Raw genomic sequence first — 27,643 nt, forward strand, 5'->3', positions numbered from 1 at the left:
GGCAGCCAGTCTCAGCAATTTAGTGAGGTCCTCCACAACTTAGATCCTGTTTTCGAATTAAAAAAAAAATAGGGCTGGGCATGTAGCTTAGAGGTGGAGTGCTCCTGGGTTCCATCCCCAGAACAACAAGTTTTCTGCCTGTGTCCCCCTAAAAATGCTCTGTGTATCCCAGGGGTGCTGTTCCTCAGTGTGGAGACAGCTCACCTGGGATGCAATGGCAGAAACGTCTTCAGATCCGTTCATAATGATGGACACACCTTGTTAGTTTTTAGGAAATTTACCTACCACTTATGAAAGAAGGTCAAAGGTCGAAGGTCAAAGGCTGTTTTTCTGCTTCACAGTGTCCTGAGTTCTTCCAGGTAGAGTCATTCTCCAAGAAGTAAAATACCATTAAGCATGAAGAGCCCTTAAAGAAGAGAAACTGGCTCCCATTTATGGCAGACCCTCCAGGGCGTCTATAAAATTCCCATCTCTGAATCTCCTGTGTGATATGCTTCTAAATGCCCAGTAAGGCTTCTGTGTAATGCTAGGGTGTTACTCTATTGGTTATACACAAGTATTACATCCACGGCTACTATTACCACTGATAATCATAACCATAATCTCTGTACACTTAATTGGAGCCCTGCATGAAATTCACATGATACAGAACATTCATAATTAGACAGAGTTGCCTTAGGGCACTCTAATTTTGTGTTTTTTAAAATTATTTTTTGTGGTGCTGGAGATTGAAGCTAGGGACATTCTACCTCTGAGTTATATTCCTCCTAGCTCTATTTTATTTTTTATTTTGAAACAGAGTCTCATGAGGTTGCCGAGGCTAGTGTGAACCTGAGGTCCTCCTGTTTCAGCCTCCCAAGGACTGGGCTTACAGGCGTGTGTCACCATACCCGGCTAAAAGGGCACGCATGATTTTCCAGGTATCTTGTCTGGAACTATAGTGTCTGAAAGAGAAATCTCTGTTAAATCTATATTTTTGCAGTGCTGAGGTCATTTGATTGATTTGCCATGTGTTTGGCTTGAAAAGGCCATATAAAGAGGATGGGCAGAGTCAGCTCCAGGGAGCATCAAGCTTGCATGATTTGGGGAAACTCATTAGAAAGAGAACATAGAGTTCTACATAAGGCTGAATTCCCAGCAAGCTTCATGGCGAGCGAACCCGCCTGTGGCACGGGAATGGCAGGCTGGTTTCTGATGGAAAGCCTCCTGTTTAGCATGTAGTTCTAAAGCTTTTCTAGGCAGCTCTGGACCTGCAGAGCCCCGGCCGGGCCTTCTCTAGAATCTGCACCGTGAAAGGTGAATTGGACCCTGATGTGAGAAAGGAGGTGTCTGCTGCAGACCTCCTGTTCTGAGACGGCGGTGGCAGTGTGTGTGCTTGTGTGTGTGTGCGTGCATGTGTGTGTGCGTGCATGTGTGTGTGCGTGTGCGTGCATGTGTGTGTGCGTGCGTGCATGTGTGTGCATGCTTGTGTGTGCGCGTGCATGCGTGTGTGTGTGTGTGTGTGTGTGTGTGTGTTGGGACAGCTTTGGCCCACAGCTGCTTTGTCACAGTAGTCTTTTTACCTTCTTGTTCACTGTTTCTTAAATAGGTCAAACTCAGCAAACAAGTAACAACAACAACAACAACAACAACAACAACAACACCCATAGTGTTGCAAATAGCTGATCTTTTTCTTCTCTAGAGACACTGGAAGATTGTGCCAAACTGGCCTTGACAAAACATCAGCTTTAGAGGGAAGAGACGCTTGTTCCTCAGCCCAGCTTCCGTCTGGCTCCTTCAGTTTTTCAGGTTTTTCCTCCCTGAGCTTGTGAGGTGTCCTCGCTGCTGCACCCTGACCTCAGCCTTGTCCCTGTCCTTATCCCAGGGGTTAGTACTGGAGTAAAGATTGACAGTTTGGGAATTTCAGGTCTACTGACCTAAGTGGGCAAGTCTTGACAGTACGAGGGCTGAGAGCTGTTCCTTTGGCTTGTGAACTCTTGATGGCAGGGTTGTCATGGCCAGTACTCCGCAGAACTCTCCCTTCTCCCCTGTGCAAGTATTCCAATATGTTGTAAAATCTACATTCAGCCTCTGTACTGCTGCTCACTAAATGTTGGCTTCTGCATGGACTCCTGGACTCCTTAAGGCTCTGCATGAAAACGTTTCAGAATAAACAGGAAAAATACGCAGTGGAATTTATTGCTGATACTTTAAATCTTTTATGAAAAAAGGTATCAATGAATGCATCAAACAACAGAACTATACTGCCAATTCATGAATGATTTAGTAAGCTGACAGGCAAATAACAACTAGATTGTCTCTAAGAAAACTCAGTTTATTTGAGTCAAAAAAGCCAACAGTCTTTCCCGTGTAATGCCACTGCATTCAGAATCAAGTATCAGAGAAATATTAGTCAGGGCATTAAACTTATACTTTAAAAAGCATAGTTAAAAATTAAATGAACCCCCATTAATTATCTATTTTTGTTACTTATTTTTTGAAGTACTAGGGATTGAACCCAAGGGTGCTCTACCACTGAACTACATTCCCAACTCTCTCTCTCTCTCCATATATATATATATAATTTTTTTTTTTTTTTTTTGGTGGTACTGGGGTTCTTGGAAGCCCTTCTACCTCCTGGCTACACTCCCAGGCCCATTTTATACTTTTTTTTTATTTTTGAAAACAGGGTCTCTTAAGCCAGCGTGCACGCAGCTGGCTTTGAACCTCTGCCATCCTCCTGTCTCCGCCTCCCAAGCGCAGGGATTACAAGCGTACGCTACCACGCCTGGCTTAATATATATGTTTTTTGTTTTGTTTTGTTTTGTTTTTTGGTGGTACTGGGGTTCCTGGAAACCCTTCTACCTCCGGGTTACACTCCCAGACCTATTTTTATATTTTTTTGTTTGGAAACAGGGTCTCTTATGCTAGCGCGGCTGGCTTCGAACCTGTGCGATCCTCCCGTCTCTGCCTTCCATGCGCGGGGATTACAAGCGTGCGCCACCACGCCCGGCAATATACATATGTTTTTAAATTTATTTTGAGACAGGGTTTCATCTCAAGTTGCTGAGGCTGTACTTAAAATTTGTAATCCTCTTGTCCCAGTCTCTGGAGGTGCTGGGATTACAGGCGTGCATCACCACATCCACCTTGTAATTGTCTATATAAAATTAACACACAGTTTATATAGTTGAAAAAAGAAAAGATTTTTGGATATATATTTTATTTGACAGTGTTTTAGAATATCATACAGTAAACAAGATTTCTGTAAAAGTTAATTTATCCATAGTGGTGCGTTTCATAAAAATAGTTGCTCACTTACAGTCTTTCTGTGACTATTAATACATGGAATTATATTTATAGAGATACAGCTGTACAGGGTAAATTCACAGCTAACACTACACAGAAGTATTATTTGGAATGGGATTTAGATGGTGTGCTGTTTTCACATGTTATGGATTACAGCCGCATAAAGCAACTACTGCACAAGTAGTAGCTGTCAACTGTGCAAATTAGAGTTTATGCAAGCGTAATCACAATAGTTTTTCCTTTTGTAACACATGGAAAATAAAGGTCGGAGGATACAGTACCAGGACGTGCAGCTACACTACAGAAGCATTGTCCAAAACCAGATTCAATAAATTAATGGCAAACTATACTGGATTTCTAGTCCAGGGGAAAAAGTCTAATTGAGATTAAACCAAAAGTATTATAAACTGCTACATGTGTTTGTGCTTTTGTTTATGATGAATGGGTTTCATTTTTGGAAAAATTGGTTTTATAAGCTGCAAGGCCCTTCACAGGAGGCTTTCAAACATATTTTCTTGTCATACAACTACCTCATCTCACAATGAAAATTCACCTGGTAGTACTCAGGTTACTAGAGTGCAGAGAGGGAAGAGTCCATGAGGAGGCTGCTAAGTGTGGCCTGTGTCATGAACCTGACCTTCCTCTTTTACTTTTTGACTACAAGTGCAGGGTGGTGAGATTGATTTGCATTGGAACTGCTGTATGGGGCAGAATATGGGAGGGATGCAGCCTCATTTATTTGGAGCATATTTAAGACAAATTGCTTTCAGAAACATATTGCCTCTTAATATGTGTAGCTCCAATAAGTACCAATGGATAATTAATTGAAACTAACCATTCTTACAAAGAAATACTAAAACAGCAGGGAAGAAAGTCAAGTCTTAGAATTTCAGTAGGGCATCAGTCATAGATCCATGAAGATAAACAGACACATTTAGAGGTTGCTAATGGGAAAAAAAAAAAAAACAGCAAAAATTGTAAGATTAAAGCATAGGAAATGGAAACAAGAATCAGGAAAAGAAGCAGAAAGGAATGCTAAAAGTACTCGTTTTTAATGAAAATAAATTAGTTATAATAGTGATTTTTAATATTAGAGATTTGTTCTGAGAAATATAGGACAAATACTTTGCCTTTGTTTTGTCAAAGTGCAAATGGAGTAAGGGAGAGAGTTTAAAATAAGGCAATGACATAAGTAAAATATAACTTTGCTGACAGAGAAGCTACCTCTACACGCCTGGGACAATAGGAAAGCCTTCTCATAAAGGAACCGCAGCATTGCCAATCTTGCTTACACAAGTTGCTGTCTTTCAATTATAAAGTTCATATTTTAGAGGAAAATCAATGAAGATCTGAGCTAAACTGCGAAATATGACTTATGGCAAACTGTTCCCTAGGATACAACTTTTAAACCTTTTTTTCCTACCACTGAAAATGTACAGAAATATGATTTGACCACAGAAATGGCAGTAAAAATGGCATCACACCATGAATTCACTAGATTTCTAAGTCATCCTGCAGTACACAGGGAAGGGCACTGCTAATACCGGTGATGGATGCCAAGGGTGAGCCGTGGAAACATGTCATGGGCGAACAGTTCTGAATGTTTCAAAGAAACCCTTTAACCCCTGTCTAGATATGTCAAGAACAATTTATTTACAACGCTTTAGATCAATTAAAAGATATAATCTTGTCTCAGTTTCAGCTTGCTCCGTGCAGTTTGATTTTTAAGGCGATATTCCAGTTTGTGATTGCTCTTAACTTGTCCAGTTTCTTGATATAAAGTTTGGATGACTTCCAAATCCTTCATGCAGTGGGGGAAATTTTTTTTTCTTTTTTCTTTTTTAACTAAAGCTACACTGCACCGTCTCTCTTGTGATGTTCTTCACTTTATATTTTGGTTCTTCCATAGCTGCCAAAGCCCGCGCATGGAACCGGGGCTTTAGGGTCAGTTCGGGTCTGCGGAAGGGCGCCTGCAGCCCCAGCTCCGGGGACCCGTGGGATGCGCCCGGGCTTTGGTGCCTCGTGGATCTATGCGTGTGACAGTGAAAATAAATTAAAACGCCATGAGACGGAACCTAACAAGGGCGGCCCACGCGGAGGCGGCTCATCTGCTGGCGGCCGAGGCGCCGCCGGGCTTGAGCGCGCCGGGCAGCTTGTCGGAGCCCGGCACCTTCCAGGGCCCGGGCGCCACGACGGCCTTGCGCGCGGGCGCGCCCCCTGGTGGCCGCGGGCTCGGCCGGGCACCCGCGCGCGCGCCCGCCCTGCCCTCGGCCTCGCGCGCGCCCGGTCGCTCCGCGCCGCCCCGGCCCGCGCACGTCGCCGTCGGGCCTTCGCGCCGGCCCAGCTCGGGCCCGGCCGCCGCGCGGGCGCCCTCCTTCCCGCCGCCTCGCGCCGCGTCCGCCGCCGCGAGCCCGGGCGCCCTGGCCTCCGAGGCGGGCCTGCCGGCCTCGGGCCGCCCCTGACCGCCGGGCGCCTCCTCGAGCCTCGGCCGCGCGGCCCGCTGCGGGCTCGCCGAGCGCTCCCCCTGCTCCCCCAGGCGCTGCTTCTTCTGGCCGCCCGCCGGAAGCTCCTTTGGTTTCCTGACGTCGAGTTCCCGTTTGCTTTCCCAGGCCGGGGCGGGGCCTCGCGGGTGGGAGGGGGCGGAGGGAGGGGCTGGATGCGATGGACAGGATGGAGCGAGGATGTCGTCGAGGGAGACGCCTACTTCCGGCAGGCCTGGGGCGGCGGCAGCGGCAGCACTCCAGGAGGAGGGTTCGTCTGCGGACACAAGCACAGGCGTCAGGCCGCGGCCGGCATCGAATCCCGCCATCGCCGCCTCCCGCCATCGCCTCCCGCCATCGCCATCCTGCCCCACCGGTGGCGGGAGGCCAGTGCTTGCGCCCGGCCACAGCTGCGTGGGCCTCGAGGGCTCGCAAACTCAGTCATTGGAGTCACTTGGGTGGTGATGAAAATACAGATTGCCCTGGACCCAGCCGGCCACGGGCCCCCGCAGTAAACAGCCTGGGTACTTATCTGGCGCCCCCCCTCCCCCAAGGAGCCCAGGGGCATTCGACCTCGGAGCTACACCCCCAGCCACTTTTTATTCTTTATTTTGAAACAGGGTCTCACTGCGTTGCAGAGGGCCTCACTAAGTAGCTGAGGCTGTCCGCGAACCCAAGTCCTCCTGTCTCAGCCTCCCGAATGCTGGGATTACAAGCGTGCGCCTCCACGCCCGCCTACTTCTCTGTTTTGAACCGGCGCCCAGGCGCCTGTGAAGGTGGTGGGTGGTGCTAGGCCGAGGTTGGAGAAGCACTGGCCTCTGTCCCTCAAGGAAGCAGTTGCTAGAGTAACTTTCTCAACCTTTAGGTGTCACTCAAAGCATAATTCTTAGCTACCGCCGGGTCATCTCAATTTGGATAAATTCATCTAAATACTATCATTGTTATCTTGCCTTGAAAAGTCGTCCTTAATTCTTTTTTGTAGTTCTAACACGGAAGCCCCCCCCCCAACTAAGATAAATGATTCTTTCTAGGAAGCCTACTTTCAACATTTATTTAGGACACTTATCTACATCCCGAAAGGACTTAAGACAATTTACAACACTACATAAAAACAGAATGATAAAAATGACAAATGATTTTTTTTTTTTAAAGAAACTACCAGTCAGAAGCCAAGTAGAAGGACAGATGTGTTAGGAATCTGAGATGAGTTAGTTACTGCCACGAGCAAAACCTCGAGTTTCTGGCCACTAAGATAAAATTAAACCAGGGAATTCAATACAGTGAACTCTTGATATTTGTGAAAATTCCATCTCATGACCTTTGAAAATCCTCAAATTTTGTAATACCATTCTAGAATAATTTTTCTCTGAGTAGTATATGCTTATGAATAGGGAACAAAACCCACATTCCTAATTGAATTGTGGGTAGCTGGTGACTGTCCCTCACTAGTTAAGAGATTCAGCTCTATAGTCCAGCTTTATTAGTGCCTGGGATTCAAATTTCTGCCTCTGAACATGAGTCACAGACTATTGGGTAAACTTGTGTGTACCCACTCCATGAATGTCAAGGGTGTACCTTTTTTTTTTTTTTTTTTTGGTGGTACTGGTACTGGGGTTCCTGGAAACTCTTCTACCTCCGGGCTACACTCCCAGACCTATTTTTTATACTTTTTATTTGGAAACAGGGTTTCTTAAGCCAGCACGACTGGCTTCAAACCTGTATGATCCTCCTGTCTCCGCCTCCCAAGTGCGGGGATAACAAGTGTGTGCCACCACGTCCGGCTATGGGTCTACCTTTTTTTTTAAAAATTGAGGTACCATCCTAATATGCTACTGTTGATACTGACTTATAAAGAGATAAGAGAAAGAGGGCAGGGGGTTTGACTTTTCCAATAATTCTGGCTACTTTTAGAATATCAAATCAGTTATAAAAAAAGTCTTTGATGTGAGACCTGAGTATAGTATTTTGGCTACAGTATCATCTTCCTTCTTTCCATACACTGATGTCCATTGCCATTTTCATATAGTGAGTAAAAAGCCATAGGACAGCATCAGAAGAGCTGGAATGTAATAATGTTTCAAGCATTTCTTTACCAGTAATGTGATTTAGAACCCACCACTAGATCTCTCTGAGCCTCAGTTTCTTTCTTTGTAAGATGGGAATAAAATGTCCAAACTTGTGACTGTGAGGCATACATCTTCCTAAGGAAAAAGCTCCTTTCAACCCAAAGGATATAATGGCCATTTACACATAGCTGACTCACATTCTTCTGCACCCCAGCAGCTGCCTCTTTAGGGACCAGGCTTCTGTTGACGTTGCCATGCTAACGAGTGCACTTGCAGGGGAGGTTTTGAGTAAGTGCAGTAGGTCAGCCATTCTCAGGTGTGTTTTTGCTATACCTCAGGTATCCTTGGTTACCTCAAGGAATATACTAAAACAATGCAAATGTATTCGGTGAAAATGGGAAGTTGTCCTACTTTGGCTGCAGTAGAGTCCAAAATTAAACCAGCAAATATAGTGGTGACTCCATCAACGTAGGAAGACAGTGCCCTAAAGAGTTAAAACGGGGCTTCAGAGGCCTAATGAGAGGGTAGTGTGTGCAATGGTAATCTCTGAGATGGACCACAGTAATGATATTTCACATTTTAATAGCTCTTTTCCTCGCCATTACATCACATATGGTAGAGTCAATTAACAGGCCTTAAATTACTTCTGAGACACAGGGAGAGGGCTGACATTATTCACACCATTTCCTGAAGGAGGAATTGAAGCAGAGAGAGGTTAAGTAATTTGACCAAGATTACCAAATGGGCCAATCAGGAGCAAAATTTAGAGTTTCTTCCCCCCTTTTTTTTTTTTTTTTTCACATACTGAGAAAATTGTCCCAAGCTGTTGCCTGGCAAACAGGATCAAAGCAGGTGAGATGGACATGCTTAGTGGCCACTGCTGACTCATAGTAGCTGGGTCCCCTTATGGAACAGTATTCCTGAATGTCTTATCTACCACGTGTCTGGTCTTGAGCTGGAACATGAATACTATTAAGTTGCATGTATAAATGACCATCGTTAGATGGCCCCAGGTGACCTTGGAGATCCTTCTGTGATCCCTTATCTTTCCTTCCACTCTTGCTTCCCCAGTGATTCTCCATTCACAAATACAAATGGATTCTTCTTCTTTTAAAAGATTTTCAGAGAGCTTGTTTATAGATCATTAAATACTTAACAGTGGGAGAAATTAAAAGCTAAAGTGTTCTAAGCTACTGCCTATTACGAATATTAATCAAAAATTAAAATTAACTACATCATAAAGTAAAATGATTTAAAAGATGGACATTTGTGTACAGTTTAATATTTTTCATTTTTGTGCAAAGTAACTCTCCAGTACTAGACATGTGGTGCCCACTAGTCATGAGCTTGCAAAGGTCTGAAAGGTACCACAGCTATTATCTGCCCTGACCTGTCACCCGCCTCTTCAAGGTGACACGAATTGGTGGAGAAGACATTTAAAATTTTATTTTTCATGAAATCTTGACATATTATAGACAGAAGAATTAATCAAATTTAGTTCTGATACCTTGATACCATAATTTTGTTTCCTTTTTTCATTCTTTAACTTCCTCCCTCCTGCCCTTCTTTTTTTTTTTTTCCTGAACGTGGGCACTGATTAAAACATGTGACCATGCTTATTAATGTGCTACACAGTGTATTTCTATCTGAGATGTAACTAAAATTAGAAACGAGAGAGGCACAGCTTGTTGTGGTGCATTCCTATAACCTCAGTCCTAGGGAGACTGAGACAGGAAGAGTTCAGGTTCAAGTCCGGCCTCAGAGTTCAGGTTCAAGTCCGGCCTCAGCCACTTAGTGAGCTCCTCAGCAACTCAGGGAGACCCTGTTTCAAAACAGAAATAACATTAGGCTGGGTGTGTAGCTGAGAGGTAGGACGTACCTGGGTTCAATCCCTAGTACAAAAAAAAACCAAAAAACAAAAAACCAAAACACACACACACATGCACACAAAATGAAAAAACAAAAACAAGGGCACATTCTAGAAAGATGGTATAGGCCACATCTAGCCTTCTGGGATTTCTGCAGCCCCTTTGCCCAATGTCCCCAGGCCCAGTGGCTGAAATTACAAGGGAAAAGCCTTTCATTCCAAACTGGCTTTTGCAGCCTGACTTCTCCCACTCCATCCCACCCCACTGAAGCTATTCTTGTCAAGTCACAGTCCTCTTTTGTTGTCAGGTCCAGAAGATGGCTATCTATATTCATCTTAAGACTTTATCACGCCAGGCATGGTGGCGCACGCTTGTAATCCCTGTGCTTGGGAGGCGGAGACAGGAGGATCGCGCAGGTTCAAAGCCAGCCACGCTGGCTTAAGAGACCCTGTTTCCAAATAAAAAAGTATAAAATAGGTCTGGGAGTGTAGCTCGGAGGTAGAAGGGTTTCCAGAAACCCTAGTACCACCACCAAAAAAAAAAAAAAAAAAAAAAACCAAAAACAAACAAAAAACAAAAACAAAAAAAAACAAGACTTTATCATCACAAAGTTTCACATAGCCAAGTACTTCTTGAGGAAAACCGGGTGCGGGGCTTTCCTGACACTTAATTCCTGGCAGTTCTTTCTTATTTGGCTTTGTAGGTTCCTCTTTTTTCCCTGGCTTTTTAGGGTTTGGTCTTGGACAATTTTCTTTCTGCATAGTCTCTCTGAGGTGTTCTCATCTCTTTGTGTAGCTTGTCTCTGCTGAGCTCGGTGCTGCTGGCCCTATGCTGCTACATCCCTCTGCCTTCCTGCTCTATTCATGGTTCATTGACGTCCTCATTGTAGCAAGTCTGAACTAGAAATCTTTCCTTCCCGTGCGTATTCTGCACTGTCTCCCTCTTTGCATTTTGGCGAATGGTCTAACCATCTCTTGTAGTTATACTCAATCATCTCTCTTCCTTACCTCACAAATACAATGCACCTGCAAATCTTATTAGTCTTCTCTTCAATATACGTGGGTTCTATCAAGTTCATCTTCATTTTCTCTGCTATAGTTCAAGATACAGGGATGACTCTGGAAGGATGAAGTGTGGGATGCTCAAGACAATCACAGTGAAAAGGAGGACACCAGCTGGGCACAGTGGCGCACACCTGTAATCTCAGTACTTGGGACGCTGAGAAAGGAGGATGCAGGTTTGAATCCAGCCTCTGCAACTTAATACAACTCTATTTCAAAATAATAAGTGAAAAGGGAGATGGGATGCATCCTGGAGGTAGAATGCTTCTGGGAAGACTATTAAAGAAAAAATTTCAAAGATGAATTTCAGTGTTGTTCAAAGAAGAGCAGTATTCTGTGAACCACACTCCCTCCATGGGAAAAACAATGGTGTTACCCTCCCCAAGGGACTGGTCTTCCAGGCTATCATTTCTCACATACTCTTCTCTTTCCTTCCACACTTGCCCACCTCCAGTGAGTCTCCCTAGAGCATCCGCAACAAAGTCCTTGAGACAAATTAGCTCATGCAATTCTTTGCTTTAAACATTTGGTGGACTTCCATTGTTCTTAGATTAAAATCCCAATTATTAATGTACCCTACAAAGCCTACATGATCTGGCTTGTGCCGCCTCTCCAGCTACCTCTCCATTCATTCTCTCTTCTCCCACACCGGTTTCTGTTCGGTTTCTCAAATGTACCAAGCTCATCTTCCCTGCTGGGATGTTGCTGTAGTCTCCCCTGCTGTGGAAGGCTCTCCTCCACTACCCGTGTGGCGGGTTCTCTGTCATTTTTAGGACTCTGGAATGTCACCCTGAAAAATGCCAACCGACAGCAGGTACCCCACTCTCCTCGACAGCATCCTGAATGTTTCCTCAGGGTATTTGTAATTTGTAATTATATATTCGCTTATTTGTTTGGTGAACATCTAGCTGTAAGTTTCATGAGGGCAGTGACCACATGGTCCTGTAGGTCACAGTGTGCTTAATAATCAGCACAGTGCCGGACACACACACACAAAGTAAGTGCTTGATGAATATTTGATGCATGAATAAATCTATTCCACAAATAGAAATGGAAGACCTGAAGCTAAATGCCTGTTTAACAAAACACTTCAGGGCAAAATTTAAAATTTTCATTTAAATTATAATCTGTCAAAAGTTAGTTTGTGTCTGTGACTTTTATCAGTTTTGATAGGGAGGATGGTGGTGAAAGGGTAATGTGTATTTGAAGTGGAGGGGAAAAAACTTTAGTGGCAGAGTGTTGAAGGAAGAAGCCAGCCAGAGACAGGCTGCAGATTCAAGGGCACATTGTTAGGTGCCCCTGAATTTTCAAAGATGTTTTTACTTAGTGAATCTTATCAACTCTAAGGATGTAAAGGCTTTGCTTAAACTTTGTGTGTGTGTATGTGTGTGGCACTGGGGATTGAACTCAGGGTTCAGTTCTTCTGAGCTACACTCCCAGCCCTTTTTTAAAATTTTGTTTTGAAATAGGATCTTGCTTTGTTGCTGAGAGTCTTGATATGTTGCTGAGGCTGGCCTCAAACCTGTGATCCTCCTGTCTCAGCTTCTCAAGTATGGGGATTTCAGGTGTGTACCACCATGCCTTGCTAGGCTTCACTTAAACTTTAAGCAAAGGATGCCAGGTGTGGTGGCGCACGCTTGTAATCCCCGCGCTTGGGAGGCTGAGACAGGAGGATCATGCAGGTTCGAAGCTAGCCTTAGCTGGCTTAAGAGACCCTGTTTCCAAATAAAATATAAAATAGGTCTGGGAGTGTAGCCTGGAGGTAGAAGGTCCCTGGGTTCCATCCCCAGTACCACCAAACCAAACCAAACCAAACAAAAACAAACAAAAAGCTTTAATCAAAGGAGTGATTAACTAACTTGCCAGGGAAGATGAACCCTAAACACCTATGCTCCATTGTGAGAGAAGTAAGTCTTCCTCTTAAGTGAGTATTAAGCCTTTTATCCTTTCTGTTGTAATTTCTATCAAGTTTGTATCTCTCCTAGAACATACACTGATTAATACATAAGTACATAATATTAGTATATATGCACACAGATTATGCATACAAATATTTATTTGTTTATTGTACTAGGAATTGAACCCAGGGATATTCTATCTCTGCGTTATACCCCAGCCTTTTTTGGTTTTAATTTTAGAATAAAGTATTGCTAAGTTGTTGAGAGGCTTGTTAAGTTGCTGAGGCTGGCCTGGAACCTGTGATCCTCCCATCTCAGGCTCCCAGTCTCCTCCTAGTACTAAGATTACAAGCATGGGCCACCATGTGCAGCTACTTATTTTTGAGTTAAAAGATGTATGTTCTCTTACATTCCTCATAGGAGCCCAGAAATATTGAAAACTAAATGCACTCCTTTCACTTCATCTGTTGAGATAAAAAACCTCATCTACAGGAACTGTGTTTCAACAGCTTGCTTGTTTCATGAAATAGAACCCAAGTGACAGGAACCAGCAAGTTGACTTGCTCGGCACATACTGCTTGTGGCAGTAAATAAGTTATCTGTATTATTGGTTTTTTCCAAATGACTCTTATCTCCAGAAAAAAATTTGTACTGAAGAGGAAAGCATAACTCAAATCAAGGGAGAGTTAATTTTATCCTGTTCTGTAGACTAAGGGAGAAAGCCTTAGAGAAAAGCCAGATCCTGCAGCAGGGAAGAGAGGGCCTGCCATCTGCCCCAGAGCTCAATAGCCTCAGGGCTTTGGGGTTGGCTGGCTGTTCTTCAGTCCCCATAAGGATGCCTGTATTGTGTGTTCTTCCTCTTACATGGGGCTTGGGCCCAGAACCAGCTCAATGAGTACCTTTTGGATTGGGATGTTCAGGAAGATAATAATAGTATCACTGTTATTGGTACTACTAGTAAAGGCAGCAGCGACATTGATTGAGGTACTTAGCAGGTGTCAGGCACTCTTCTAAAATGTATTAACTCACATTAATACATGTAAGTGGACACACATTATGGACAAGGATACTGAGACACAGAAGGATACTGAGACATGTTGCTCAAGGTCACAGAGCTGGTAGGTAAGGGAACAGGGTCACTGAATGGCTTTCTACTCTGGGTGATGTTGTAGCTCAGCTGGAACCCTATCACTAGGTCCCTTTGCTGTCTGTCTGTCTGTCTGTCTGTCTGTCTGTCTCTCTCTCTGTGTGTGTGTGTGTGTGTGTGTGTGTGTGTGTGTGTGTGTATTGAACTCAGGGGTGTTCTATGTCCTAACTACATCCCATCCCCATTTTATTTGTTATTTTGAAACAAGGTCTCACTATGCTGATGAACACCATGGTAAGTTGCTAAGGCTGTCCTTGAATCTGTGATCCTTCTGTCTCTGCCTCCAAGTACTAGGAATATAGGCACACACTACTGCACCTGGCTTGCAGCTTGCTGTCTGATATTCAGATTGAGAAATGGAGCTCATCTCTTCTTCTGGGGTGATGTAACCTAACCTTCCATCAAAAGTATTGTCTGAAGCAGATTATTATTTTTATTTATTTCTATTTTTTAATACTGGAGATGAAACCTAGGGACATTCTACCTCTGACCTATACTGCTAACCCTATTTTTCATTCTTTATTTCAAAACAGGGTCTTACTAAGTTGCAGAGGGCCTCACTAAGTAGCTGAGTGAGCCTTAAACCCATGATCTGCCTAAGACTCCCAAGTACAGGGATTACAAGTGTGAGCAGGGATAGATATTAGGTTTTTTTTTTTTTGTGGTACTGGGGTTCCTGGAAACCCTCTACCTCCGGGCTACACTCCCAGACCTATTTTTACATTTTTATTTGGAAACAGGGTCTCCTAAGCCAGCGTGTGTGGCTGGCTTCAAACCTGCGCAATCCTCCTGCCTCTGCCTCCCAAGCACGGGGATTACCACCACGCCCAGATAGTTTTTTTTTTTTTTTAAATATTCTCAGTGCTACTCCTTAAACCAGAATTGAGTTGAAAATATTCACATTAGGTGTTGGGAACACTGAGTCAGTTTGAGAAACAAATATTTTTATTGCTAAATAGCAAACTTATTCTGTGAAGAGATGCATGGATTTGATATTAATTCTTACTGTAAACCATTCTTTTTGAAGCTTATAGTTGGCTGAGGCTAAAGAATACTGATGTGGTTATATTGGGATCTGTTTTCTTCTAATCTGGAATATTCTTTTTTTTTTTTTCAGGTCTGGGGATGGAACCCAGGGGCATTTGACCTCTGAGCTACACCCCCTGCCCTATTTTTTTTTTTTTGAAACAGGGTCTCACTAAGTTGTGGAGTGCCTCACTAAGTAGCTGAGGCTGTCCGGGAACTGCAATCCTCTGGTCTCAGCCTCCCGAATGCTGGGATTACAAGTGTGTGCCACCATGCCTGGCTGGAATATTCTTTTTTGTTTGTTTGTTTGGTGGTACTGTGGTTCCTGGAAACCCTTCTACCTCTGGGCTACAATACCAGACCTATTTTATATTTTTATTTGGAAACAGGGTCTCTTAAGCCAGTGAGGCTGGCTTCGAACCTGCGTGATCCTCCTGTCTCCGCCTCCCAAGCGCGGGGATTACAAGCGTGCGCCACCACGCCTGGTTTGGAATATTCTTGATAAATATTGAAATGACTAGGATAGAGCAAAGGACAGTAATGTGAAGTCATTTGGTGCTCTACAGAAAAAGTCCTGCCAAAGGACTGCGTTCAAACCATGATGGATCACTTGGATCTGGTTGCTTTCTGCGACAAAAATATGAACAAGAGAAATGTGCATCTTAGATATTTTGGAACAAATGACCTCTTTCACTATCTCTGCACTTTCTGAAGCACCGTTTCCAGTCTGGAGTTACCGCTAATGGCTTTCAAACATGTATTTGTTTCACCTTTATTACCAGAAAGGTGTAAACTAGGTGTTATAAACATTAATAACTTTTAAAATGGTGATCATATTTGCTTGCTGAAGCTTTACATTTGCACCCATTTTGAAAGCACAGTCTAAGGTACAGGGTCAATCTGTGGCGAGTTTCAGCTCCTCTGCAGTATCAAGGCCAAATCTCAGTGGTAGGTAGGGCTGTTAATAATGGATCTACTATTTATTGAGTGCTTCATATGTGTTGGTACTGTGCTGTGTGTCTCACATATAATAATAATTATGTCATAATTCATGGTTCTAAGAACCATGGTGCTACTGTCCAGCAACTCAGCCAGGAGTGGTGGTGCACACCTGTAATTTCAGTACTTGGAAGGCTGAGACATGAGGATCACAGATTCACAACCTGCCTCAGCATCTTAGTGAGACCCTATTTCCAAGTAAAAAATAAAAAGGGCTGGGGATGTAGCTTGGAGGTCGAAAGCTCCTGGGTTCAAACACCAGTACCATAAAAAACAAACAAACAAACAAACAAACAAACAAACAAACATAAGGATGAATCGGGAGGCCTGGCTTCTAGCTCTTATTTGGCCACTTGGTATGAACTTGGGCAAGCATATGACCATTTTCAGTCTCTGTTTCTCATCTGTGACATGGAACAATACCTGTTCTATTTCCCCTCCCAGAATTATGAAGACCAAATAAAACAAGGTGTATGACTTATGTACATTTTATACACACATCAGTAATAGTTTGAGTTAGGATTTTTTAAAATGGGCAAAATATTTGAATGGTTACTTTACCAAGAAAAAAATATATATATATGGCAAATAAGCACATGAAAAAATGCTTAACATCATTAGTAGAAAATAAAAATTAAAACTGCAGTGAGAAGCCCTACAACTATATTAGTGTGGCCAAAATTAAGCAGCAACCATGGCACAACTGAAAATAACTGGGAAGAATATGGAGCAATTAGAACCCTCATACACAGTTGTTGCACATGAACAGCTACTTTATTCTTTTGTGGTTCTGAGGATTGAACTCAGGGGTATTCTGAGCTACACCCCAGCCCTTTTTATTTTTTTGTTTGAAACAGGGTCTTGCTAGGTGTCTGAGAGGCTTCTTATGTTGCTGGGGCTGTTCTGGAACCTTTGATCCTCCTGTCTCAGTCTCCCAAGTACTGGGATTACTGGCCTGTGCTTCATGTCAGTGGAACAGCTACTTCAAAAACAGCCTGGCAGTTTCTTTAAAAGTGAAACATTTAGTTACTATTCAACCCAGTAATCCCACTCTGAGGTGCCTGCCTATGTGAGATGGGAATTTACCTTCACATAAAATCTGCATATGAAGTTTTATAGTAAGTATTAAGTATCACCCCCAACTGGAAACCACCCAGTGTCCATCAACTGGTGAGTGGATAAACACGGAGGACAGCAGACCTCCACTGTCAGTGGGTGGAATGGACCTCACTGCTTACACACCCAGCAACGTGGATGTGGTGCTATGACTGAAGGAAGCCTGTTTCAAAAGCTGTTACACAGTAGGATTCTACCTATGTGATATTGTCAAACAGGCAAATAAAGGAACAGACAACTGGCTCGTGTTTTCCAGGAGCTGGGAGGTGGGAGAAGGCTCAACTATAATGGAGAATGATGGAATGTTGGGGGATATAGATCTGTTCTATATTTTGACTATGGAAGTCATAATATAACTGTGTTTTTTCTTAAATGCATAGAATTCTACACTAAAAGGGCAACTTCTTAGTATGTAAATTATACCTCAGTTTTTTTTTTTTTTTTTTTTTTTGTGGTACTGGGGTTCCTGGAAGCCCTCCTTCCTCCGGGCTACACTCCCAGACCTATTTTATATTTTTGAAACAGGGTCTCTTACGCCAGCACGGCTGGCTTCGAACCTGCATGATCCTCCTGTCTCCGCCTCCCAAGCGCGGGGATTACAAGCGTGCGCCACCACGCCCGGCCTATACCTCAGTTTTTAAAGTGGAAAAAAATTAATGGTGCTGATACAGTGATTTTAAGCACATGTAAAGAAGTCTCTCTCTCTCTCTATCTCTATCTCTCTCTCTCTCTCTCTATCTCTCTCTCTCTAGCTGGTTGCACACCTTTTGCAAAAAGTGTTTCCATCTCTACTTTGCTTAGTAAACCTCCCTCCACATTCCTCACCACTGGACCAAGATAAACCTCAGCCCAGCGAGACTGATCATGAATTCTGAGTTTACAGTTAGAATAATCTGAATTAAAGAGGTTTTACTTTAATCTTCAGAAGGCACCTTTATTCTTAAAGCTTTTCTAGAATCGTGTTGTTCATCATGAAAATACAGCCCTGTCTGAAGTGGCAGAGAGCTGAAATAGAGATGAGAGTAATCAATCATAGGTACCTATTTCATGGGAGAAATGATGGGAACTGATAATAGCCACATCTTGGCAAGGATGGAGAAGTAAAGTGAGTTATTCAAAGGATCCCCTCTGTTCCCCTCTCCCTCTTTCTCTCACCCTTCTCCTTCCCTCTCGCAGTGCGGGGCCCTCGTTCATGCTGGGCAAGTGCTCTACCACTGACCTACACTGGAGTAACCCACTCACAATTTTTCTTTCATCCCCTCTGTAAACCATTCAGGGACAGGATTCAGACACAAGGTGACTGCATTCGTAGAGGGAGGCGCCACAAGTGATGTGTAACCAGTGCTATATCATCACCCTGTCTCCGGGGTGATGAGTTAGTGGAAGCAGAGCTGTTGTGTCTGGAGCTGTCCACTGTGGTTGCTGTCATATTTCAGGAAGGCCATCCTTAGGCAGGTTTGTTCTGTACCAGCTCCGTTTTTTAACAAGCCTTTCCTCATGTTCATATTGCTCTTTGGGTGGACCCTGTACCTAGCTGCCATATTAAGAAAAATTTCAACAAACTGAGCATCTACTTTTTGTGTTATGCAGGTCTATGCACCTGAGAAGCAAGTTTGTTTGTTTGTTTATGTATTTATGTATTTATTTATGTATTTATTGGCACTGAGGATTGAACCAGGGGGCATTCTATCTCTGAACTACATCCCTTGATCTTTTTTTTTTTTTTTAAAACAAGACCTCACTAAGTTGCTGAGGCTGGCCTTGAGGTTGCCATCCTCCTGTCTCATCCTCCCAAGTAGCGGGATTTCAGGTGCTCACTCTCACGCCGGCAGCAAGCACTGTTTCTCTCTTCATGGGCCTTACTATCAGAGTGAAAGAGACAGTAAATGGATATATGAATAGGTACTAATAGGAAGTCTGATAAAATTGGTGCAATGAAGAAAAATAAACCTGAGGCTACGGAATGCGGGGTGTTGTTGACAGAGTGGTTGGGGAAGGTGACATGAAGCAGGCACTTGAATGCAGAGGAAGAGGAGGTCATGTGGTCCAGGGCTGTGAGAGCTCAACACAGAGGTTCTGATGAAACTGCTTGCTTGGCATGCTTGGAGCAGCAAGGCCTGAGAGGTGAAGGCCGGGATGCACTAGGACATCAATGGCTTCAGAGAGGAGCTAGATTGGAGCCACTGGATGGGGCCAAGCAGAAAAGCAGTGTTTTGAAAGGATGGACTGCAGATGAGGTTTAGAAAGCCAGTCAGGCCAGACACTATGGTACATGCCTTCAATTTCCCGTACTTGGGAGGCTGAGACAGGAGGAGTGCAGGTTTGAGGATTGCCTCAGCAGCTTAGTGAGACCTTCTGTACACTAGTGAAATTCCATTTCAAAAAGAAAAATCAAAAGGGCTGGGGGTGTAGCTGAGAGGTAAAATGCTCCTGGGGTCCATCCCTAGTACCTCTGTTCCTATCACACACACAAAGCAAGCCTGGCAGTCAGGAGGCTGTTGTGGTAGCTCAGACAAGAGGTGACAGTGCTTGGACTTGGTAGTAGTGGAGGTGGTGAGAGGGGGCCAGAACCTCCCCCCCGCTCTCTCTCTGTGCTGGAGAATGAAATCAAGGGTATTCTACCTCTGAGCTATACTCCAAGCCCTATTTTATTTTTTATTTTGTTTCTGGGAGCCTTGCTAAATTGCTGAGGCTGGCTTTGAACCTGTGATCCTCTTTTTTTCCGCATCCTAAGTACTGGGATTACAGGTGTGTACCACCATACCTGGTTCAGGATGTCTTTTTGAAGACAGGCTGAATTCTACTTGCTGATGGGTAGGATATGGGTTACGAGGAATAGTCAAGGAGAACCTGGAGTTTTCTTTCATTTATATACACTAGAAAATGTGTGGACTTTTACACAGTCTCGTGCGAGGCACAGGTAAGGTCAAGATGAACAAGACATAGTGATATCAAGGAAGTTGGAGTGTACTATTTCAGATTTCTTGACCTATAGAGAACTGTAGGGTAGGCAGGGAGAGAACAGATTGTTTTCTGTATGGGACTTAAGGCAAGCTTTGGCTTGTCTTTGAAGGGAGTTTAAGAGTTCAATAGATGCAAGAGGAGAGGAGAGTGTTCCAGAAAGGGTCAGCAGGTGCAGGGCTCAGTGGTTTGCTGTGGGGATGGCAGGGTGCATGGAGAAGTGATGGAAGAGAAGCCTGGAGGGCAGGTCAGGGGAGCCCTGAGTGCCAACCTAGGAGCAAGAACGTCATCCAATAGGCAGTGGGGGACCAAGAAGGCTTCAAATCAGGAGAGGGATAATGGCAATTCCTCCTCCATATCTCAACAGTGGTTAATTTACTGACATTGACAAGTAAATTATATTTAAATTAGAACTTACTAAATCTGTGTTGCTTCAATAGGAGAACTATGTTGTTTGAGATGCTTTTATCAAGAAATAGAATTTATTTTTACCTTGTTGGTATTGGCAAACAACAGAAGGATGATCACTCTTGGGGGGGGAATACTATTAATCATGAGGTTAATTAATATTGAACATCAACTGTGTACCAGGTGTAGTGTCAAGTGCTGGGAATTCATCATGAAGAAAGTGGCATCCTTTTCCTTAGGAGGCAGATAGGGAGCACGTGATATCAAATGTGATGTATGATAAAAAGAAAGTTGAAAGAGAAAAAGGGGCTGCAAAAAGCATTTAATGAGCACCTAACTTCATTTAGGAGTTCAGGGAGGCCTCCTTGAGTAAATGGCTTTAAGTGAAGACTGTGCAGGTTATCATTTTGTTATTAGCAAAATCAATCTCTCCTTCTCTCTCTCTTCCCTCCCTCTCTCCCTTCTTCCATCTTTCTTTCTGTCTCTCTCTGGTACTGAAGATTGAATCTAGGGGCAGTCTACCTCTTAGCTGCATCCTTAGCTCTATTTTATTTTTTATTTCGAAACAAGGTCTTGCTAATAACTATATGCTGCTGGCCTCAAACCTTGCTCCTCCTGTCTGGCATTACAGGCATGCATCCCTGTGCCTGGCTACCTCCAGTTTCTTCAATGATTAGTCTTTTAAGTAGTTCCTTCTCTTCTACTTTAGAGCATGCCCAGCTCTTGCCTAGTTTGAAAGAGATAAAACCAAATCTCTCACTTTTATACACCAAAATGAAGAAGTCCATTATTTTCTAGAATAGCTACACAATTTTGACTTCCCTGTATTCGCTCATTCATTTGCTCAAGTTCTGTGCACAGTATCTGGGGCGGGGGCATGCATTTGTGTCTAGATAGGTGGCCCTGGCTGGACAGGATGCTGTGAGGTGTGGCATGGCAGGAGATGAAGATGATGAGCAGCTTCACTTGCAGGACATGTAAAGGGCCGTGGGGTCACTGAGCAGGTGTCAGACAATCACTGCGGGATTTGAAGTCTGGTCGCCAGTGACATATCACTAGCATGGAGGATAGAGCTGGGGGGACGATGGGAAGATGACACTGGGGCAGGAGCCATGGTAGTAGGCTGCTCTGCTGTGGAGGTGACAGGTGAGACTGGACAGGGACAGGGCAAGATCAACTCTGAAACACGTTCAGAGATACTCAGAAATAAGAGATACCAGGATTAGCTGGGTGGGGCGGGGGCAAGTGGATGAGGGTCCCCAGAGACTCTCAGGATTCTCGTTGTGTGACAATGGATGATGGCATGATTCCCAATCACTGAGATTGGGAATACAGATTGGAGAACAAGTGGGTTTAGACCTACCCAGTGAGGACATTTGAAGTCTTCAACAACTTCCCTTGTCCTAATCTCTTTAATCACGTATTAAGTTCCCTCTGGGTTTCTTTCAAAATGTTTCTCAGGTTCATTCTCATGATCCCAAGTTCATCCACAACCCTCCTCACCTTACATTTAGATTATTAAGGTACCATCCTAATGGATCATTTTGCCACTGGCTTCCCCTTTACAGACAACTTATATTCTGTATCCTAAAATAATCTTATTTGACATGTAATCATGGACTGTTCTTATTATTTCATTGTAATAAATCTTCAGTTTATGTCATGATTAAGTGATTCATTTTTAAATTATTTCTTCAAATAGTATCATCTTTTGACCTTTTGTGATTTATTACCAAATCAGGGAAGATGCAGGGGACTTTTGCAAACCTGTGAGTAGGAAGTCATACTTTTTAATAATTTTTTTTAAGAAAAAAAAAATCCTGTGGTTTTTTTCTTTCTTTTTTAGGTGGTACTTGGGGGTGGAACCCAGAGGCTTTCTACCTCCGGGCTATATTCCCAGACCTATTTTATACTTTATTTGGAAACAGGGTCTCACTAAGTTGCTGAGAGCCTCACTAAGTAGCTGAGGCTGGCTTTGAACCTGTGCGAACCTCCTGTCTCAGCCTCCCAAGCATGAAAATCCCTGCGTTTTAAATCTTCTTTGTAGGCCGGGCGTGGTGGCTTAAGAGACCCTGTTTCCAAATAAAAAAGTACAAAAATAGGTCTGGGAGTGTAGCCCAGAAGTAGAAGGGTTTCCAGGAAACTACTACTACTACTACTACTACTACTACTACTACTACTACTACTACTAAACTGTGTATCCTTACTTTTTCCCGTGCAGAATTCAGACATGCAGAGATATACCACACACCTATACATGCCTACACATTTTCTTTGTGGGATAATTTATAGTTATATGAGTATGTCATGTTTTATGAAAAGAATGTGCATTCTGTAGTTATTTAGTATTGAAGTCTCTATATAACTATTAAACCAATTATGGTACCCAAATTGTTCTTATCCCTATCTTTTTTCTGTTTGATCTGAAGACTTGTCAGATGTCTATTAATTCATTCAACACATATCTATTGAGTGCCTACCACATGCTAGGAACTGTTCTAGTCTCTAGAAATATCTAAGGGAACAAAACAAAGTTAGATTAAGCATTTTCCATGTTTTATGGAAATTTGTATTTTTTTCATAAATTTTTACTACAAATTCTTTGCCAATTTGTCATTTTGAATGTGACATTTTTGGCATAAGTTTATTGCAGCTGATTGCCCTTTTTTGTTTGTTTTGCTGTTTGTTTTGCTAAGTGTTATAATTTAATTTTAATTATATTGCAATGAGTTTGGGGTTTTATAAAGAATTTTTGGAGGCATTGCTGAGACCGTGTGGGGCTGGCAGCTGCTAGACCAGAGCTCTTAGAGACCAACTCCAGCAAAGAAGAAGCAACAGAACCTTGTCAAACCAGCGAATATAGATCATCATCAAAAAAAGTCCCACTTTTCTCTCCATACCCAACAAACACCTGACTACCCAGATGGCCCAGCTAGATCCTATAGCTGCCTCTGAACTCATCTCTGCCTTCAGGGACCTGAGCAACACGTATCAAGACTGTGAGTTAATAAGCCCTTCTAGCACGATACTGTCCTGCTCATTTATATGGACTTGGTTGACAACTCAGGAAGAAACTTGCAAGGTCTGTGAGTTGCAAATTGCCCCTGCAGAGGTGGGGGTGGGGGATACAGATAGATACAACAGAAATGTGAATTATTAGAAATATTCTAGAGACATTTGGATGGGAGGAACCTAGAGTGTGCAGTTTGCCAAGCCCTTGCAGGCTCTCTAGTGATCACCATAGGACAGCCACCATTGTGTCTGTGGGGTGAAATAATTCAGCCTACTGAATGAAGGCTCAGAAAGCTAGAAACTTCTCCATAAGCTCCACAAGCTTCTCCATAGCCCCAGCCCCACTAAGGCAAGAAATTTTGATAGTAATGCTCATATCTGATAAACTGACTTTAAGTTAAAACACATCAGAAGAGACAAAGCAGGTCACTTCTTACTAATAAAAGGAACACTCCAACAAAAATATATACCGATGATAGTAAACATTTATGTCCCAAATGTGGGTGCACCCACTTTTTTAAAACAAACTCTTTGGGACATTAGGCCTCAAATAGACCCAAGTGGAATAATATTGGGAGACTTCAACACACCACTCACACCACTAGATCAATTTTCTGGGTAAGAGATGAGTAAAGACTCTTCAGACCTAAATAACACTATAAACCAAATGGACCTAATAGACATATACAGAATATTTCAACCAACAACAGTTGAATACATGTTATTCTCAGCTGCTCATGGAATCTTCCCAAAATAGATCACATTCTGGGCCACAAAGTACCAGCAAATTAAAAAAAGTAATATAATTCCCTGTATCTTCTCAATCACAATGGAATGAAAGTAAAAATCAACAACAGGAAGACCAAAAGAAATTATATAAATATATGAAGACTGAATGATACATTCTTGAATGAGAAATGGATCAGAAAAGAAATAAGGTGAGAAATAAAAAATTCCTAGAATTAAACAAAACCAGTGAGATGACATACCAAAATCTATGGAACACTTTGAAGATGGTTTTAAGAGGAAAATTTATAGCAGTGAGTGCTTAAATAAGAACAACAGAAGTCACCTAATAAACAACTCAATGACATACCTAAAGGAACTAGCGAACAAGAACAATTTAATCCCAAAGCCAGAAGAAAGCAGGAGATAATTAAAACCAGAAATCAATGAAATAGAGAACAACAACAACAACAACAACAAAAATATACAAAGGGCCAACAAAACAAAAAGCTGGTTCTTTGAAAAGGGTTTATCAAGATTGATAAACCCTTATCCAACTTAACCAAAAAATAAAGAAACAATCCAAATTCTTAAAATCAGAAATGAAAAAGAAGACTCTCCACATACAGTAGGGAAATCCAGATGGTCAACAGATAACTATTTTGAAATTTTATATTCTACTAAACTGGAAAACATGAAAGAATTCAAAAGATTTTGGGATATAAACAACCTACCTAAATTGAACCAAAAGATACAGAAAATCTAAACTGATCAATAGCAAGCAAGGAGATAGAAACAGCAATAAAAAGCCTTTAATCAAAGAAAAGCCCAGATCCAGATGGATTACCAGCTGAATTATAAAAAATCTTAACAGAAAAATTGAACTCTAATTCACAAGTTATTATATGAAATCAGAAGAGATGGAATTCTTCCAAACATCTTCTATAAGACCAGTATCATCTCTATACCAAAACAGAATAAAGATTGCACAAGAAAATTACATTATATTGATAAACACAGATGCAAAATTCTAAGCAAAATAATAGCCATGAGCGAATGCTACCACATTAAGAAAATTGTACACCATGTTGGTTTTATCCCAGGAATGCAAGGCTGGTGCAATATACACAAATCAATACATGTTATTCACCACAGAAATAGAAATAAGGTAAAAAAAAATCACATGATCATCTTAATAGATGCTGAAAAAGCATTTGACAAAATCCAGTACCCATTTATGTTAAAAACACTGCAGAAAATTGGAATAGAAGGAACATTTTCCAACATTATTAAAGCAATATACAATAAGCCCAAAGACAACATTATACTGAACGGGGAAAAAATTGTGGAAATTACCTCCAAAATTAGGAACTAGACAAGGATGCTCAATATCACCACTCCTTTTCAAATAGTCCTTGTCTTGCCAGAGCAATAACAAAAGAGAAGATTATCAAAGAAATTCAAATAGGAAAAGAAGAATTAAAATGGTCTCTATTTGTAGATGACATACATGATCCTATATTTAGAAGATCCAAAAAACTCAACCAAGCTGGGCATGGTGGCGCATGCTTGTAATCCCCGCACTTGGGAGGCGGAGACAGGAGGATCGTGCAGGTTCCAAAGCCAGCCGCACTGGGTTAAGAGACCCTGTTTCCAAATAAAATATAAAATAGGTCTGGGAGTGTAGCCCGAGGTAAAAGGCCTCTGGTTTCCATCCCCAGTACCACCAAAACAAACAAACAAACAAACAAACAAACAAACAAACAACTCAACCAGAAGACTACTAGAGATTGTTAACAATTAAAAAAACTAGCAGGCCGGGCGTTGTGGCGCACGCTTGTAATCCCCGCGCTTGCGAGGCGGAGACAGGAGGATCGCGCAGGTTCGAAGCCAGCCGCGCGTGCTGGCTTAGGAGACCCTGTTTCCAAAATGAAAATGTAAAATTAGGTCTGGGAGTGTAGCCCGGAGGTAGAAGGGCTTCCAGGAACCCCAGTACCACCAAAAAAAAAAAAAAAAAAAAAAAAAAAAACTAGCAGGATACAAAATTAACCTTAAAAAAAAAAAGTGGCTTTTCTATATGCCAACTATGAATCCACTGAGAAATAAATTCAGAAAACAATTCCATTCACAATACTATAAAAACCAATAAAATACCTAGGAATAAACCTAATGAAGGAGGTAAAAGACCTCTATAATAAAAATTATAAAGCACTAAAAAAGAAATTGAAGATCTTAGAAGATGGAAGATCTTCCTTGCTTTTGGATAGACAGAATAAATATTATCAAAAGGGCTGTTCTACCAAAGTGATCTACAGAGTCAATGCAACCCCTATTGAAATAGCAATGTCATTCTTCACAGACATAGAAAAATCACCCATAAATTTCATATAGACAAAAGACCCAGCATAGTCAAAGCAATTCTCAGCAATAAGAACCCCCAGGAGACATCACAATTTTTTACTTCAAATTATATTATAGAAAACAGCATGATACTGGCACAAAACCAGACACATAGACTAATGGAACAGAATAGAAGATACAGAAACAAATCCACACACTTAGAGCCAATTGATTTTTTACAAAAGTGCCAAAACATACTTTGGAGAAAAGAGAGCCATTTCAACAAATGGTGTTGGAAAAACTGGTTATCTAGTTGTATAAAAATGGAACTAAATCCTTAATTCTCACACTGCACAGAAATCAACTGGAGATGGATCAAAGACCTGGAAGTGAGACCAGAAACTTTGAAGCTACTAGAGGAGGGCATAGGTTCAATACTTCAACATATAAGCACAGGTAAAAATTTCCTCAATAAGACTCCCAAAGCTCAGGAAGTTCAGACATAAATTAATACATGAAATGACATTAAAATAAAGTTTCTTCTCATCAAAGGAAACCATCAAGGGTCTAAAGAGAAAGCCTACAGAATGGGAGAAGATCTTCGCCAGTTAATTCTCTGATAGAGAACTAATATCTAGAATATACTAAGTCTTAAAAAGCCTTTACACTAAAAAAAAAAAAAAAAAAAAAAAAAAAGAACAAAACCCAATCAGGGAATGGACAATTGAACTAAACAGACACATCACAAAGAAGAGATACAAATGGCTAATAAATACATGAAAAATATTCAACATCATTAGCAATCAGGGAGATACAAATCAAAACCACCCTGAGATTCCATCTAGCTCCAATCAAAATGGTGATCATCAAGAAGTCAAAAAATAATAAGTGTTGGCAAAAATACAGGAAAACAGGAACTCTTCTACACTGTTGGTAGAATTGGAAATTAGTTCAGCTGCTATGGAGATCAGTGTGAAGAATCCTCAGAAAACTGTGAATGGATCCACCATATGATCTAGCTATACCACTCCTGACCTGAGGATCTTTCTAAAGGGGCTGAAACCAGAGAAGTACCGTAACATATGCATACCCATGTTCACAGCAGCACAATTCACAACAGCTAAATTATGGAACCTGTCTCGGTGTCCATCAGCAGATGAATGGATTACAAAATTATATGATGTCCACACAATGGAATTTACTCAGCAATAAAGAAAAATGACAAAATGATGTCATTTGCAGGAAAA

The 27,643-nt window shown here is 42.1% G+C and overlaps 1 protein-coding gene across 4 annotated transcripts in view; it reads right to left on the minus strand.

Moving 5' to 3' along the window:
• Positions 1-5,392: 5,392 nt before the first annotated feature.
• MAGI2 (membrane associated guanylate kinase, WW and PDZ domain containing 2) overlaps positions 5,393-27,643 on the minus strand; it is a gene marked incomplete at both ends in the record, with an annotated part of 1,509,512 nt that continues 1,487,261 nt past the window's right edge. For 2 of the 4 annotated variants that reach the window (XM_080701938.1, XM_080701937.1), the window contains one exon: positions 5,393-6,045. In XM_080701938.1, coding sequence (XP_080558064.1) covers positions 5,393-6,045 — 653 coding nt within the window. The remainder of the gene's footprint in view (positions 6,046-27,643) is intronic. The other 2 variants (XM_080701939.1, XM_080701940.1) reach the window with 1 other exon arrangement.

Source organism: Muscardinus avellanarius (assembly GCF_963383645.1).
Source record: "Muscardinus avellanarius genome assembly, chromosome: 9".
In the NCBI taxonomy this organism is placed as follows: Eukaryota; Metazoa; Chordata; class Mammalia; order Rodentia; family Gliridae; genus Muscardinus; species Muscardinus avellanarius.